We start from the raw sequence: 17573 nt of genomic DNA on the forward strand, positions 1-17573 counted from the left end.
TCAACATGTCTAAGACTGAGCTTCTTGTCTTTCCACTAAACCCACCCTCATATTCCTTTCTGTTTCTGTCGAGATACACTTCTATTCAACCGGTTCATCAAGCCCCAGTCTGGCTTCATTTTTGACTCTTCTCTGTCATTATCCCCAGACCAGGCCACCCCAGGCCTGTAGATTCTTTCTCCACAACTTGCCAAGATCCGTCCATTCGTCTCTCAATCTCTACTGCCAAGAATCTAGTCCATGCCCTAGTGGTTCTCGCGACTAGATTATTGTAACCTCCTTCTGTCAGGACTTCTCTTCACTCACACCTCCATCCTTTAATCTCTGTCCAGTATTCAGCTGCCCTATGTCCACATCCTCCTCTCGCCAGTTGACCAGTTTCCCTCTTTTATCCTCCTTCATTGGCTTCCCCTCCCATTCCACATCCGGTACAAGCTTTTGTTACTGATTTTCAAAACCCTCCATGGATTGGCCCCTCCTTACTTATCTGACCTCTTTCTCCTTACATTCCTACTCGCACCCTCCGCTTTGTAGTCAAGTCTCCTGTCACAGTGTAGGACTACCACTGCCCCCTCCCGGAATTCGTCCCTTCTCGTTGCTGCCCTTACACTCCTGGAACCTTCTTCCCCCACATGCACACCTCATCACGTTCTCAACCCAGTTTCAAAACTGAATAAAAGACTATATTTTTTAGAGAAGCATTCCCAGAGGGTGAGCCCCTCTCTGACCCAGGAAGCCTCCTTTTAACCATCCATAAGAAGCCAAGCCCTTCTCCAGTCCATCTGCCTTGGTCCAGGCCTCGGAGGTGGAGAAGAACTGCTGGACCTGATCCCATCTCCACCACCACTCCTCTCTCCTCTTGTGTCTGTCTTCTAGATGTAAGCCTGAGGGCAGGGAACCTTCTAACTAAAAGATTGTATGTACAGGCTGTGTAAATTTACAGCGCTTTAATAATAAAAGTTAATAATAATAAGAATAATAATAATAATTTCCTTGTTTGACACAAGGCAATTTTATATCTACACAATAAGCTGAAATTCTCATTTGGGTCCGAAACACTGCAAGCGATGATAGCTGTGAAAGTTTTTTTGTGTCTGCCGGATGAGTTGTTTTTTTGTCTTCCTTCACATAATTTGCAACCCTATCATGGGGTTTTCTTCACAAGATTCTTCAGAGGAGTTTGCCACGGATTCCTCTGAGGTTGGAGCAGGTGAATTGCCCAAGGTCACCCAGTGGGTTTCAGTGGGCAGGGAATCACCCTGGTTACCAGTCATAGTCCAACACACAAACCACTATGACACACTGGCCCATGATGAGATACCCTCTAAATTCAAAGAATAATTAAGCTTTTCACTGTCAGTTGCATAGCAGTCATGCTATCGCCTTAATGGAAAAATGTTTAAAAACTCACTCAGGGCCATCAGTCAGTTCTTGGCCTTGGAGCTGGAGGAGGAGTGTCTTTCACACCCTCCTCTGATTCTCCGAAGTCATTGTTGCAGGTTCTGCAGCGGCATCATGGTCTTTGAAGCACGCCTGGTCTGTGTGTGTCCCTATTAACAGAGCTTGATGTAAAAAGGAAAAATAACCACCACCAACATTTTAAAATGTATTTAAATAAGTGGAAAATACATAATGAACATATAAATTCATTAACTGAAGCTATGATGAAATAAAAACAGTGACGTATTGAATCAGACCAGCATATATGTTCTGTTTCCATTGAATTCCCAGCATACATGCAAATTGCGTGGACTCAGCATGCTTCAAACTTCGATACAGAAGCGTGTGATAAGCCTTGAACTGTGCACATGGTAAACCCACAGATTAGTTACACAGCAGATAGCACATAAACTGATGCAAAACTACAGCAGAGTTTGGTGGGTTATGCTGTCATACTTTTATTTATTTTTTTCAAACCAGTTTAGGTCCCTTGTTTTAAGAAATAATCATACCTATCCCCCCCCCAGCTATCACTCAATCTGAGCTGACTGGGTGGCCCCATATGGCTAAGATCATGCAAAGCAAGCAACTAGTCAACAACTCTTCCATAGTGCATATAATCTCTCTCCATTACACAGTGAGGCAGTTCCAAGGAAGACAGCTTGTAAGAAACAGGCTTGTAAGGGAAGATAGCTTGAACCATCCTGTTCAGAGAAGCTTCCCAGGCATTGCTAATTATCGCTTACTATCTGAGTTCTTTTGGTGCCTGTTTATCGAAACCATTTCCTGTATGCTATGGTACTGTATATGTATTAATCCTACTGTGAGAGTATGTATTTTCCCTGGAAGAAGATTAACCATCCATTATGAAGCCAAGCCCTCCCTCCAGTCCATCTGCCGTGGTCCAGGCCTGGAGGTAGAGAGGAACTGCGGGACCTCTTACCCTTTCCCTCCACCACTCCCTTCTCCTTCTTGTCATGTCTTTTTAGATTGTAAGCCCGAGGGCAGGAACGTCTAATTAAAAAGATTGCATGTACACACTGGTGTAAATTAACAGCGCTTCATAATAAGGTTAATAAATGGATCAATAAACAAAAAACAATTCATAGTCAAAAACAAGATATACAGAAGTACACAACTACTGAGATACAATCAACTTCAAAATATTTCTTTTTAAAACTTCAGTTTCCTCAATTGTTTTTTTACGAGAAAAAGACTTCTTTATAATAAAATAATAATATAATAATAATCTGATCCAGAAATGTAGTTGAAGATTCTTTTTGCTGACCTTGGCTCTTCCTTGCTCCTCTGGAAAACACAGAATCATCACCATCATCATCCAATTTTGTCTGAGCCTTTTTTGTCTGCCAGGCTTGATGTTTGCTAGGTCTTCCGCTGCCATGGCCGCCCCGCCACCCCCTCGTCCGCCCCCCCTTCCTTTCCCTCCTCTTCCTCCCCCTCTGTTTGGCCTTCCCTCTTCCTCCCGGATGAACTCATTCCTTCTGCTAAAGGAAAGAAAACACAGTACAAGCAAACATTACTTAGCAGTGAAATGCAATATCAGGCCACCTTGTAGATATGCAGCATAAATACATACATTCTGACATACTTTAGCACTGATACAAACTACTAACCAACCATTTCCTCTCTCCTACAACATGGACACTCCTCCCACTGATGTCAAGTGATCTTACTCGCTAGTAAATCGTAAACTAGATTTGCAGTTTTTACTGTGTTACAATTAAAGACAACAAAACCTATGACATTAAAGATTGATTTATTCTGTCACAACAAACTCCAACTCCCAGAATCCCACAGCCTTGAGCCAGACACATTTAAAGCGGCACCAACCGGGTTATTTCCCAGTGTGGATGCACCCTCCTACTCTTTGTCACCTGTCCACACCCGGCTCCCAGCAAACACACAGTTCTCTGCCCCGGAAGTGGAACCCAGACTGGCCTACTACTTCCGGTTCCGCAGTGGCAACCGGTTTCCATGGCGACGGCAAAGAGCCCCTCCGTTGGGCCTAAAATGGGGCCGCCTTTGTTTCCAAAGTGAGGGAGCTCCTCGCCAAGGAACCGAAAGGTGAGCTTGCTTGCATTGTTTGAAGACCGCTTTAAACTGCAGGGGATCATGGGAGTTGTAGTTTTTGTGTGTTTACTGGAGTGGGGATCACGATGAAGCCTTTTGCTCTGTTAGAAGAGCTCTGGTACCACAGTAAACTACAGTTCCCAGGATTCCCTAGCTAGCGCTGAGCCAAGGCAGTTAAGAGCATCTCATCTGGAGTGTTTCTCAGTGTGTTTGGGACCTAGGTCTCCTCTAGACTATCCTTATGAGGCAGTGTGGCCTAGTGGTTTGAGTCCTCCGGGACATGTTGGTTAAAGCGGGTGTCAAACTGGATTATTTCTCGTGTGGTTTGGCCTCCGCCCTTTCCCAGCTCGGCTTGTTTGCACTGGACAAATCAGATCCAGTTGAGACCGCTTTAACTGCCCTGCCATGGCGCAATGCTAGTGATTCTGGGAACTGTAGTTTGCTGTGACCCCAAAACTCACTGACAGAGAAGGCTAAATAACGACTCACTAGACTACAGTTCCCAGAATTCTATAGCCTTGAGCCATGGCAGTTAAAGCAGTGCCAAACTGGATTATTTCTCCGGTGCAGATGAAGTTTAAGAGAGAAATAATCAGGGTTGACACCGCTTTAACTGCCATGGCTCCAGGCTATAGAATGCTGGGAACGGTAGCAAAGGCCTCATGCCACATCAAAGTATCATTCCCAGGATTCCATAGCCTTGAGCCATGGGAATTAAAGCAGCGTCAAACTGCATTAAATGCAGACGGAGTGAACTGTAATATGTTGTCCTGGCCAGTTTATTATTATTATTATTTACGTAAATGATGCTCTGCTTCCACTTTAGAAATAATCCACTTTGACACCACGTCTCAATGCCATGGAATTCTGGGAACTGTAGTTTTTTGTGGCCCCAGAACTCAATGACAGAGAAGGCTGAATGTCTTACAAAACTACAGCCCTCTGAATTCTATAGCCTTGAGCCATGGCAGTTACAGTGGTGTCAGACTTCATTATTTCTGCAGTGTAAATGCAGCCTCAGTGCCTACTCTCCAGTCACAATGGTTTATGTGCCTCTGGGTGCATCTACACTGTAAAAATAATGCAGTTTGACACAGCTTTGCCTGCCATGGTGCCATCCTACAGAATCCTGGGATTTGTAGTTTTGTGAGGCACCAGCACTCTTTGGCAAAGAAGCCTTAGGCCTTGTAAATCCCAGGATTCTGTGGGATAGCGCCATGGCAGTTAAAGTGGTGCAAAGCTACATTATTTCTACAGTGTAGATGCATTCTGCCTGATCTCTCAAAGGTGCTACAGGATCCCTTCACAAACTGATATTCCAGACTAACACAGGATGCATCTATATCTTAGAAATAATGGATTTTGACACCACTTTGCTATGGCCCCATCCTAGAGGAGTTTGAGTTTTGTGAGGCACCAGCACTTTTTGACAGAGAAAGCTAAAGACCTTGTAAAACTACAAACCCCAGGATTCCACAGGATGGGGCTACAGCGCTTAAGTGGTGTCAAATCTAATTATTTCTATAGGGTAGATATACCTCGTGTTAGTCTGGATTGAATACCAGCATGTGATAATCCCAGAAAGACACGAAGGTGGAAATTTGATGGGAAAAAATTACAGTACTATCTTTTCATCAAAAGTGCTCCATAAACATTACCACTTTTTTAGTTCCATGGAGTATGTGGGAATTTTCAGGATTTACAAATTTTCAGCATATGTAAGGTGCATGCATTGCAGTCATACCTGATACAATGCATTCTTTCCTCGGTGTAACAATTCTTTATTGTTTTGGATTGCTAAATGCTATATTTAAAAAGGTTAGTGACTTTAATATTCTCTCTCAACAGGTCCTGAAGTTTATAAAATATCAATTATATTTCCGAATCAAGATAAATATGGTAAAAATGTTTTCAGATATTATAACTATACTGTCTAATTTAACAATGTAGTCTAGGCTGCAGTCCTATCTACACTTAGCAGTGGATCATTTTGAGCTTGCTGGTATTTAGTTTGGAGTAAACATGCATAGGATCAGGATTTATATTGATATTGGGATGTAAAATGCCCAGTTTCCTAACTGCACAGTTTGTGTGGATCTTTTTCACTCCAGCAAATGTAATGTATTGATAAAAAATGTTACCATTATTCAACAAACTATGATACTAGAAGCAAGGTGCCATTCAACAACAGAACAATACACAGATTAATATGTAAATCGCTTCTTTTCAACCAACAGTATAGACACCCCAGTCTCTTCCATGCCAGCATTCTCTGAAGATGCCAGCCACAGCTGCTGGCGAAACGTCAGGAATAAACTCTTCTAGAACATGGCGTCATAGGCAAAAAAATCCACAAAAAACTATGTATAATGGCCATGAAAGCCTTCGATTTCAAATTGTTTGTTTTTTGTTTTTATTCCAGAGCATGAGGCTTACATTAGTGTAAATTTTATTTTATTGGTTTTCTCCACCTGCATTCTTATGCTTCATTAGATGGCGATTGTACAAGGACATCTGATGGAGCTCTTGAGAGGAATGGCTATGGTGTTCATACCACTCCAGATGGAGTTATTTACCAAGGAAGCTGGAAGAATGATAAGGTACTTTACTACTTGTAAATATCCACAGTGATTAATTTACATAAGTTGGTATGTAGAGAGATCTTGTAGCACCTTTGAGACTAACTGAAAGAAAGAAGTTGGCAGCATGAGCTTTCATAGGCTTAAGTCTACTTTGTCAGATGCATTTAAATATGTAATCTGAGGAAGTAGACTTAAGTCTACAAAAGCTCATGCTGCCAACTTCTTTCCTTCAGTTACTCTCAAAGGTGCTACAAGATCTCTCTGCATACTGATTCTACAGACTAACATGGATATATATATATATTGATTTAATTTTGTTAAAATAAGTAAACTATAATCAACAGAATTACATCTAGTACTCATGTTTAAGAAACATCAGTGAAAAAATAAATCCTGGATTTTGACCAGTAGTAACTTTGAAGACAAGGTTTGATTCCCAGTTTGGCTACCCACTGGATGACCTTGGGCAAGTCACGAGTTCTCAGTCTCAAGGAAAGGAAATGGCAAACCTCTTTTGAATAAATCTTGCAAAGAAAACCCCATTATAACCTTAGGATTGCCATAAGTCTGCAATCCTCTCACCCTCAGGAATAACCTGGGCGGGGAGTAAGAATAGAGGATCAATGGAATTTTAGTGTCCCAGTTTGTACAAGTGGAAGCACTTTCAGCAGACAAAACCACAATGTAAAACTGACTTTTTATTGTTTTTTTGAATGATAGCAAAATTGTGTGTGCGTGTGTGTGTGTGTGTGTTGTGGGCATTTGAGTCAGTGCAGGTTATGATCTGCCTTTGGCCACATTTTTAACCCCCAAATGCAAGCTTATGCCATCTCTGCATCCTGTATCCCCCTCCTAGCCACCCCAGAATGCCTCATACACATGCAATAATAATAATAATAATAATAATAATAATAATAATAATAATAATAATAAATTCCTCACCTCGGAATGCCACAAAAGGATACAGTGCCATGCATTCTTTAGGCTACCCCTGAATTCCTTAGAGACAGTAGCAAAAGCATGCCATTTTGCCAAATTGAAACATTGTAACATTCGAATTGTAGCATTCATTCACAAAGGGGGAAAAAAGTGTTTTTTTCCAATGTACTCTTTGCAACATTTCCCCTTTGCTGGAAGCGAGCAAATGAAAGGCAAAGTGAACAAGCATCAGCTAGCCACGTTCTATCCATCTATATATCTACCTCAAGCAAAAAACATGAATTTCCAACGAAAGTAGACCCATGGAATCAATTGGGAATAAAAGGCAAATGCAGCACATGCATTCTGACTGTAGCATCTGCATATAACACAAATAATAATAATAATAATAATAATAATAATAATAATGGCTCTTAAGCTCCAGGAGCAAGAGGAAATGAAAGTAGCACAAGCAAGCACACGCACATTCTATGTCACCCAAAAAATCATGCGCATAGGCGGGTTACAGACGGGCAAAAAGGGATGTACTCATGACGTCATGAAGGTAGAGCCTTCAGACGGGCTTTACCTGAATGCCGTCATGAACACGCCCCCCGCACGCCCCAAGCGGGAAGAAGCAGCATTAAAAAGGTGCTGCTTTTTTCCGCTTCTTTTTGATTTGATACGTACCTGCGCAGCTCCGTCTGTAAGCTGCTGCACCGATACGTCAGAATTGCTACGCCGCAAATATAAGTTGCCGGTTTAAAAGCTCCGTGTCAGCTGCGTCGCATAATGGGTCGGGGTCCGGGACATGCGTGGTTTGCAGTCAAGCTTTAATTGCAACGTCCGCTGCCATGGAGCTGTGGAAGCTGTGGCACAGCTGCGGCGCATTTTAAGCCTCGTAACCCTAACCCTAGAGCCAGTTGTGTGCATGCGTTGCTAGAACTGCGGGAAGTTGTAAGTTTTGCCGGCGGATGTTTTGGTTGTAGAAAGTGAAAAGGGAAAGTTTGGGATTTAAAGTGACCCCCTACACACATTTTCACCTGGGAACGGGCACAGTTTGGCTGCTCCTGGCACAGCTGTGTGGCGGCTCCCCTTTGCCACCAGGCAGGATGGCTCAGCCATCCACCAGCACCCCGAAAAAAGACAGGGGGACGTCTTGGTCTCATACTGAGACGGCTGACCTCATAGCTATATGGTCCCAGAAACTGGAGTAACTGCAGAAACTGGAGCAGTCCTACCTGAATGCTGACACATATCGAGAAGTGGAAGAAGCCATGAGAGCTGCTGCACCGGTACACCAGAATTGCTACGCCGCTAATTTAAGTTGCCCATTTAAAAGCTCCGTCGCATAGTGAGTTGGGGTCTTGGAACATGCGCAGTTTGCAGTCAGGCTTTAATTGCAACGTCCGCTGCCATGCAGCTGTGGAAGCTGAGGCACAGCTGCGGCGCATTTTAAGCCTCGTAACCCTAACCCTAACCCTAACCCTAGAGCAACATGTACGCATGCGCTGCTTGGAAAGTTTGGACTTTAAAGTGCACCCCTACACACATTCCTCTGCCATTTTCACCTAACAATAAAAAACGCTAAAACTGTAAATATTGACATATGTACAAAGGAGGTGAGGGGAGATGGCAGGGGGACAGCGGTGGCAGCGGAGACAGCTGTGGCTGCGCATTGCAGATTCAGCAGGAGCGCGGGGACCAAAGGAGAGGAGGCATCCATGATGCTGGTGACATTGGCAACGTGCAAGTGGACAAGGATGCCAACACCAGCTGATCACCAGCTGGCAGGAGACCACCATTGTTTTTGGGCAGAGCGGGGGGGGGGGGGGTTTAAAGGGGCTTGGGCACTTTAAATGCGCACATAGGCTTTCTGCCGCTGCTGCTTTAGCGCTGCGCAGCTGCGCATCCGCCAGCCGGCAAAGGAAAAAAAGAAAAAAGTACTACGAAGGGCGCCCCCCCGCCCTTTTACAAGGAGCTGTATGCTTTCATTAAAAGTGATGGAAGCATCAGGCCCAACAGACTAGCCACCAGTGGGGAGCGTGTCAGGGTCCCGGCGGGCCAGCCAGCCAGAGCAGAGCCTGTGGTGGTGGTGGAGGAGGAGGAGGATGAGACCCCGGAGCTTGAATGTGCCCAAGACCTTTTGATGCCCTCTAAACTTGCCCCCAAAGGCAAAGGGCAACTAGAGGGGGCCTGGGATCAAGGGGCAGGGAGCACTGACAAGGCACTAGGTCCCATGATGTCCCATAAAGACATCATTTCGCCTCCCAGGGCATGTGTTCCCTCCCAGCCCTATCTACTCTATTCTACCCTTCCTGTTCTCTCCTCCCACCATGCCTGGCTCACTGATCCCCAAACCAGCAATCTCCAAACTCTGTCCTTCCAGGCATTTCGACTTCATCTCCCAGAATCCCCAGCCACCTTGCCCTGTGGTCTGGGATTCTGGGACATGAAGTCCAAACACCTGGGAGGACAGAGTTTGGACATTGCTACCTCACACCACTCCTGCCTAGCTTTAAAGTCACAGGGAAAAAGTTTAAAGGGGCTTGGGCACTTTAAATGCGAAGACAGGCTTTCTGCCGCCGCTGCTTAGCGCTGCAGCTGTGAAGCTGCGCACCTCTCATGCGGCAAAAGAAAAAAAAAGCCGCGGTTTGGGCCGCCCGTGCGGAAGCTGCTTCTCTTTTTGCAGCGTCCTCCAAGGCGGCGGTATGGAAACTCCGGGTCCGAAACGGACCCAGGTGAGGCGTCTTCACTGCCCCCCATGTGGAAGCCCCAACACCTGAAGCACGCCCCCGGGGCGGGCCGTCTGGAGGCTCCGCATTCAGCTGAATACACCTCCAAGACGTCCTCTCCTGCCCGTCTGTAACCCGCCACAGATTGTCAAAAATAAAAAATATTTCCTCAGCCTGATTTCCCTACAACCCTCCTCTGGCTTGGCTCCTCAGTGCAATTTCCCTTGGCAATCTTCCTCCTTCTCATTCCTTCTGACCCTCCCTGAAGCAAAAACCACTGTCACTCCGATTCCCCTTTTTGCCTCCTGTCACCCTTGAGTCTCCTCTCACCCTGATTACCCTTTTTTGCCTCCTCTCATTACCCTTTTTTTCAGTCCCGAGGCTCCATCCTCCTCCTCCTTCTCCGATGAGGGGAGGGAATGCTCTGCCCTTTGTCCAGCCTCTGACCTAAATCCTTCCCCTGAACTTGACCCGATCATGATCGGGGGCAAGTTCATATTTCGTGGAACCTGGGTTTTTTCAAAAAAGGCAGATTTTGCCCCAAATCTGGATGACCCGCGCTAAAGGGCATTTGCTTGTGCATGCCTCGAAATGGATTTTGACAGAATTGGGCCCAATATTAACTTCGCATGCAAGGATCGATTTCTGATCCGGGGTAAAAGGTAGTTTGAATGGGCCCTTAGTCTCAAACATGCTACAAGCTCCCTTTGCATACAGATCTTCCAGACTAACACAGATACTAATTCTTCTAGCCAGCAGACATTGCAACAGTGGCTTAAAAGGGGGGAAATTAAAAAACTTATTCTTTATGTTTCACCTAAAAATAGACATTCTTATCCTATGCAGAACAAAGTGTGTTTCAGCCCATTATATTAATAGGCTATTTCTGTGGCCCGCTCCAATGTATAATCATGAAGTACACTGTGTTCAGTTAAACTTCCATTTATGTGTACGTAGCATTACCTGCTCAAATTACTAAATTTAGAAAAATGAAAAGGTGGAAACACTGATTTTGAAATTAATCTGCTGACTCTACTTCCTGTAAAATCAGATGAATGGTTTAGGAAGGCTGGAACATCCTTCGGGTGCAGTGTATGAAGGTGAATTTAAGAACAATATGTTCCACGGAATAGGAACCTATATATTTCCCAATGGAGCCAAGTATACTGGACAGTTCAGTGAAAACAAGTAAGTTGAAATGTATGGTCGTTGCTTGATATAGGAGCTTTGTATTAGGAGCTGAGCCTTCTCTAACTATACCAGGGATAGGCAAAGTGCAACCACATACCACATGTGGTCCTTGGGACCCCAAAGAAATCCCCCAAAGCCTCCAGACTCTCCCCAGATTGTTAATGGAGGTGATTTTCAGTCCTCCAACCTGCCCAAAATCTCCCAACACTGCCTAAGAATTTGCTTCCCCTAAACCCCAAACCTCCCAAAATACTTTAAAAAGAATAAAAATGCCCCCAAATCAGCCAAAATGGCAGCTGGAGGTGAGTTTGGGTGCTCCAAAATGTATTGGTGCTGCCTGCTGGGCAGGTGCAGGAAGGAAAACTGACATGCTCCTTCCGAATGTGATGGAGTCTCCTTCTTTGAAGGTTTTTAAACAAAGGCTGGAAGGCCATATGTCAGGGGTGCTTTGACTGAGTGTTCTTGAATGGCAGGAGGGTTGGACTGGATGGCCCTTGAGTCTCTTTCAACTCTATCATTCTATGATTAGTTGCCCATCCTTGAATTATCCTTATAGTGTCACCATTTTATAGATAGTATGTTCCACTCTCGGCTAGTGTGGCCTGTAACTACACATTTCTAAGAGACTTCCTGACACAGTCAGGATGTTACTGCTTTTGAATGTACAAAATAGTTGTACCAGATACCCTTAAGGTTGGTTTCCTGGGGCTTAGTTCCAAGGCTGTCCTCTCCAGGCACATGATTGAATATTTAGGCATGGATATGGCTGCTATGGCACCCATGGCTATCATGAAATACATGATGGAACAAAGGATATAAAATTAAAACAATAAATATGATTCTGAATGAGCAAAATCAGCAACTGCAAATTTTTAACAGATACCTTCTGTTTCATTGTCTGATTCAGCATTACCACATTGGAAAGTTGGTATTCATTTTAATAGCAGTTTGTCATATATGTTTCATTATGCACAGTAAAATTACCAGAGCCTTAGTTTCAATATGTTGATTTTTTCATGTTTCAGGCTGGAGGGGAAGGGAGAATTTACAGATACACAGGGCCTGGAATGGGATGGCACATTTCATTACACAGCAGCACCAGGGCTGAAGTTAAAGCTGGAAATGTAAGGTATTTTATACTGGAAGAAAGGCAGTCGAGATGAGTAGCTCTAATATTGAGACATCCAAGGGCTGAGAGCATGGAAAGCAAGGTGAAATGTAACTGAATCAATATATGCTAAATTAACTATTAAGTTTATGGTATGGAATTTGTGAATCTTTATCTGTGTGTGTCATAAATATAAACTAATAGCTGACAATTCACAGGAGTATCACATATCATATTTATGTCTTCACAAGGCAAACTCCTTTTAAAATGGGGCTTTACATATTAATGTTTTATAGTATTGTTTTCCACATTGTTCCAATATATACCAATTCATACCATTTCATTTTGCATTTCTTCACCAGATTGCTTTGGGACCATCTTCTCAGAATGTTCCTCTTGTTCCAGTGATGTGCCACCACTATCAACAATACTATAAATTACTTTTCAGGTTTGCTTGTCCTGTCCTATTCCTTGCTGTTCCCTCCAGTCCCTGGGATTAAAATGTTTATTGCAAGCCCTCTCTGACACCACCTGTAACCATGCAACAAGTACTTTTCCTTTTGATTAATGGAGAGGAAAGGCTTCTTTTTTGACAAATATCAATATCAGCAAAGCAGTTTTTGGGAGTAGTCTGTTATCAACCTAAACAAGAAGCTATGGGTCTCTGGATCAAATGTATACAAATACCATTTAAGGAAGGGAAATGAATCATTTTGCAAACAAAAAATAAACATCTATTAGTATTTGTTTATGAGTACAAAGGTCACTTTGTCTTGTGTAAGAAATGGTACCTATCTTTGAACACCTATGGTTCTGGAGAATAATACAGCTCTCTCACAATCACTGGAAGGGAGGCCTTTGCTCACCTACAGACAGTCTGCAAACCTTTAATAACTACTGACCTGCAACAAGACACATAACATGAATGTTAACATACAGGGATAAGACCCTGTCACAAAACCAGACGCCAACTCTTTCCCCACATCTGCTAAGGGAGAAATCTTACATGGGCCAATAACATCACCCACAAAGTCATAGGTGCATTTACTGACTCACCCTCCAATGTGATATATACCATCCTATGTTAGCAACTCTACATTAGACAAACCAAGCAGTCTATGCAAGAGGATAAAATGGACACAATCTGAAGTTAGAAGTGGCAGTACCCAGTTGTGGAGCATTTCAGTCTTCCTGGACATAAGATACAGAATGTACAGGTTACAGTCTTCAGACAAAGAAATTACAAAGAAAGACTAAAAAGAGAATCAGATGAATTGTATTACAGTTGGCCCTCCATACCCATGGAGTTTGCATCCACAGATTCAACCAATCATGGTTTTTTAAAAAAATTAAATCCAAGAAATAAACCTTTATTTTGTTGCTTTGTATAAGGGGCACCATTTTATTATGTCATTGTATATACTGGAGACTTGAGCATCCACAAATTTGAGTATCCACAGAGGTGGAGAAGGGGGAGTCTCCTGGAACCAAACTTGAAAGGATCCCAGTGATCATTAGCAGAGGTATAGACTAAGATAATTGGTGCACAAGATATATTAATACATGAGCCCTCACAAGTGCCCATATAACAGAAGGAATCTCCTCAGAAGAATTTTCACCCCAAAAGAACTGACTTTTGGTAAGCAGATTTATTACTTTCACACATTAATAGTAACTGACCACTCTAAACATCTGAAATACCTCTATCACCGGGCACAGCCCTTTGAAAATTTAGAGTGAAGGTCATGGTTTGCATCTTTCCAGATCCTAATGCATTCTATCCCACTCCCACAACTGTATAGATAATATCACTCTGTATTGTAAGAAGTGGCTAGATATCCATAAAAGCTAATGGTAAAGGAAAAATCATTCGTAAAGGTGCTGCTAGATTTCTGTTTTCTCCCACTCCTTTTAAAATATCCAGACAAGATGGATGTATGCATGAGGATATATAAAATGGACAGAGAACAGTAATAGTCTAATCTATCCTATTGTTCAACTAGTGATGATCATTACTGTTAGAAATCTGAAATCAATCTGGCTAATGTGAAGATGGTAAAAGGAGGAGTTGTGGAAGGAGACACCTACATCTATGTTGTCATTACCACAACACCGTAAACAACATGCACATGTTGAAAACAACTAGTTGAGATATGACACAATTCATAGGAGAAAAGGAATTGATTGTTCAGAAGTAGGTGTGCAATCTAAATAAGGAAGCAAAATCTCCCTTTGATGCAACAAATCATTCATCTGTATTCTCTGGGGTTGTTAAAGTGTTCCTTTTGGTTGTACAAGGCCTTTCTGGGAAATGCAAAACCTAGGTGATTAAATTAAAAAATGCAATAAGGAAAATCTGATTCTGGAAAAGTAGAAGAGTAGAATAGAGAATTGTTCTTGTAAAGAGCCATGGGATATACTATTAAAATTAAGACTCTGTGTTTGTTCTCAAAATAGAGACACACCAATGTGTAGCTCCAAGGAGAAAGAAGTAATATATAGTGTCCAAGCCAGTTTTAAAGTTCAGAAAGAAAGGAAACAACATGCTTAATGTTTCAGAGTCTGGATCCAGGATCCTTGAAAATAAAAGGATATTTTAGTGTGCTTCTGCTGGCTGAGCAGAAGAATAGTCAAGAAGTTAAGATTTTGTGAAGAATATTCAGGTATTTTTTTTTTTTTTTTTTTTGCATTTGTCCTCCTTTATTCCAACTGGAATCAATCAAATGAGGATAGGAAGCGGTTTCAAGTTGGAACGAGGGTCATATACCCCACATCATGATTTGGTGCAAATTGTAGTGGGAATGACCCTTCCCAAGCTTTCTTTCTCCTGAAAGGGAAGAAAAAAGCAAGGAGGGTGGTTGGAGCTTGTGTGTGAGGGAGAAGAAAAGCTATTTCTGTATAAAATGTTAAAATATTAATATACATGAACGTGTGAATAAAATATGAACACTAAACAAAATTATTTTATTAATATACTATGTCAGTGGAGGGGATCAATGTCTGCATATAGATGTAAAGTGGGTCACAAGGGTAAAAAGTCTGAAAACTAGAGAAATATCCATGCAGACAGAGGCTACTCTCCTTTTTTTTGGCCATGTGTGGACTGGGAATTTGGGAAACAAAGAGCAGCAAAATCCAGGTAATCAAATGGCAACTCCATTAACAACAGAAAGGTAACATTCCTTGAGATCCAAGCTGCCACTGTCCTGTGAAGGCTTTGGGCTCCTTTCTTAGGCAGAGAACATTGGATTTACTCCTTTAAAACCTAACCAAAGCACCTAAAAAGTACACCTCTGTGACCCTTATAGCACCTTAATGATATTGCTGGAAGTGGTTCAGATCGTTATGGATTATTATGCCAAGTGTCAGGACAATTTAAAATAACGTCTCCAATATGTCCTTCTTTATTTATACCTTTGTTGTTGTTGTGTGCCTTCATGTCATTTCTGATTGATGGCATCCCAATAATGGCGTTTTCTGAGGCTGAGAGTGTGTGACTCTCTCAAGGTCACCCAGTGGGTTTCCATGGCCGAATGGTAAATCGAACCCTGAGTCATAGCCCAATGCTCAAACCACTACACCAGACTGGCTCTATGCTTTCCTTTCCCCAAGAACTGGGACTCAGTAGCACTGAACACATGAGTCATAGAGGCAGAATGTCTGGAGGTTTTCTGAAACACACTTCCTAATGCACTCCATGGGGTCGTTCCCATTACAACTTGCTCTGGAGCACGATTTGTGGTATATGACCCTCGTTCCCATTTGAATCCACTTCTGATCCTCTTTTGAGCGATTCCAGGTGGAAAGAAGCAGGGCAAATGCAAAAAAACTGGGGTTTCCTGAAATTAGTTTGAAAGTGGTTATTTCCCAAAGAATTGATTCTGAAACGTGCCCAATAAGTGGGAACGCCAGATCAGAATCAATTCTTTCTGAGGGGAGGGACAAATGGCAGAGGGGTGTGTACCATCCCTCCCCAGAGACACCCCCAGTACTGCATTTTTGGGTTTTTTTAGCAATAGAATTGATTGAAAAATCAATATATTGGTAAAGCAACTAATTGTTTTGGCGATTTTTCAATTAATTCTATTTAAAAAAAAAATTGCCTCTCGTCCTCCTCCTCCCAGGTTCCCTGGCCTATTCAACATCTTTATCAATGACTTGGATGACAGAATTGGGGGCATACTCATCAAATTTGCAGATGATACCAAATTAGGGGGAATAGCTAATACCCCAGAGGACAGGATCAACATTCAAAATGACCTGAATAGACTAGAAAGCTGGGCCACAGCTAACAAAATGAACTTTAACAGGGAGAAATGTAAGGTACTGAACTTAGGGCGGAAAAATGAAAAGCACAGATATAGGATGGGGGACACCTGGCTGAATGAAACTACGTGTGGAAGGGATCTAGGAGTCCAAGTAGACCACAAGTTGAACATGAGTCAACAATGCGACGCGGCAGCTAGCAAGGCCAATGTGAATTTAGGCTGCATCAATAGAAGTACAGTGTCTAGATCACGGGAAGTAATAGTCCCACTCTATTCTGCTCTAGTCAGACCCCACCTGCAATACTGTGTCCAATTCTGGGCACCACAATTCAAAAAGGACATTGAGAAACTGGAGCGTGTCCAAAGGAGAGCAACTAAAATGGTGAAGGGTCTGGAGGCCATGCCCTATGAGGAACGACTTAGGGAGCTGGGGATGTTTAGCCTGGAGAAGAGAAGGTTAAGAGGTGTTATGATAGCCCTGTTTAAATACTTGAAAGGATGGAGCAAGCTTGTTTTCTGCTGCTCCAGAGACTAGGACCCGGAGCAATGGATGCAAGCTGCAGGAAAAGAGATTCCACCTCAACATTAGGAGGAACTTCCTGACAGTAAGGGCTGTTCAGCAGTGGAACACACTCCCTCAGAGTGTAGTGGAGTCTCCTTCCTTGGAGGTCTTCAAACGGAGGCTGGATGGCCATCTGTTGGGGATGCTTTGATTTAGATTTCCTGCAAGGCAGGGGGTTGGATTGAATGGCCCTTGTGGTCTCTTCCGACTCTACGATTTATGATTCTATAAACATCCACAGCTTGAAAATGTTTTTTTACAAATATAAATTCCAAAAAGGAAAGCTTGATTTTTTCATTTTATATACGGAGAACCATTTTGCTCTCCCATTATATATAATTGGACTTGAGCATCCACAGATTTTGGTATCCACAAAGAAATCCTGGAACCAAATGCCAGTGGATACCAAGGGCCCACTGTAGTTTTGAAATTAAGCAGTATGCCCACTTCTTCCCAGCTGAAAGATTAGTGTACTTTCACAATGAAGAATTCCAGAGATCCTCCTTTTTGTGTTTTGGGTGAGAAACTAGATCTTGCTTTCACACACCTACCCATCAGCATTAAATGAGTGTGTGTGTGTTTAATTTCTGATCCATTTGGGTTTAGCAAGTCCCTACCTGATCTCACAATAATAATAATAATAATAATAATAATAATAATAATAATAATAATAATAAT

At 42.7% G+C, this 17573-nt stretch overlaps 2 protein-coding genes across 2 annotated transcripts in view; one reads left to right on the plus strand and one right to left on the minus strand.

The window, feature by feature from the left end:
• Positions 1-2789, minus strand: part of DHX57 (DExH-box helicase 57) — a 56349-nt gene extending 53560 nt beyond the window's left edge. The window contains 1 exon segment of the mRNA XM_042447086.1: positions 2729-2789. The gene's annotated coding sequence lies outside the window, so the exon portion shown is untranslated.
• Positions 2790-3617: 828 nt separating this feature from the next.
• MORN2 (MORN repeat containing 2) lies at positions 3618-12826 on the plus strand. The gene is made up of 6 exons (XM_042450907.1): positions 3618-3657; positions 5380-5430; positions 6025-6131; positions 10818-10954; positions 11983-12086; positions 12428-12826. Exons 1-5 carry the CDS (start codon positions 3618-3620, stop codon positions 12083-12085), a joined length of 438 nt encoding a protein of 145 aa, XP_042306841.1. The 3' UTR covers position 12086; positions 12428-12826.
• The last annotated feature ends 4747 nt before the right edge of the window (positions 12827-17573 follow it).

This window comes from Sceloporus undulatus, chromosome 1 (genome assembly GCF_019175285.1).
Source record: "Sceloporus undulatus isolate JIND9_A2432 ecotype Alabama chromosome 1, SceUnd_v1.1, whole genome shotgun sequence".
Classification (NCBI taxonomy): Eukaryota; Metazoa; Chordata; class Lepidosauria; order Squamata; family Phrynosomatidae; genus Sceloporus; species Sceloporus undulatus.

Excerpts from the sequence above, each read along its gene's own strand:
- MORN2 (XM_042450907.1), top strand. The coding sequence starts at position 3,618 with ATGAAGCCTTTTGCTCTGTTAGAAGAGCTCTGGTACCACA. Across the intron at positions 3,658-5,379 it reads AGAAGAGCTCTGGTACCACA|GTCCTGAAGTTTATAAAATA; the intron begins GTAAACTACAGT and ends CTCTCTCAACAG. Across the intron at positions 5,431-6,024 it reads TCCGAATCAAGATAAATATG|ATGGCGATTGTACAAGGACA; the intron begins GTAAAAATGTTT and ends ATGCTTCATTAG.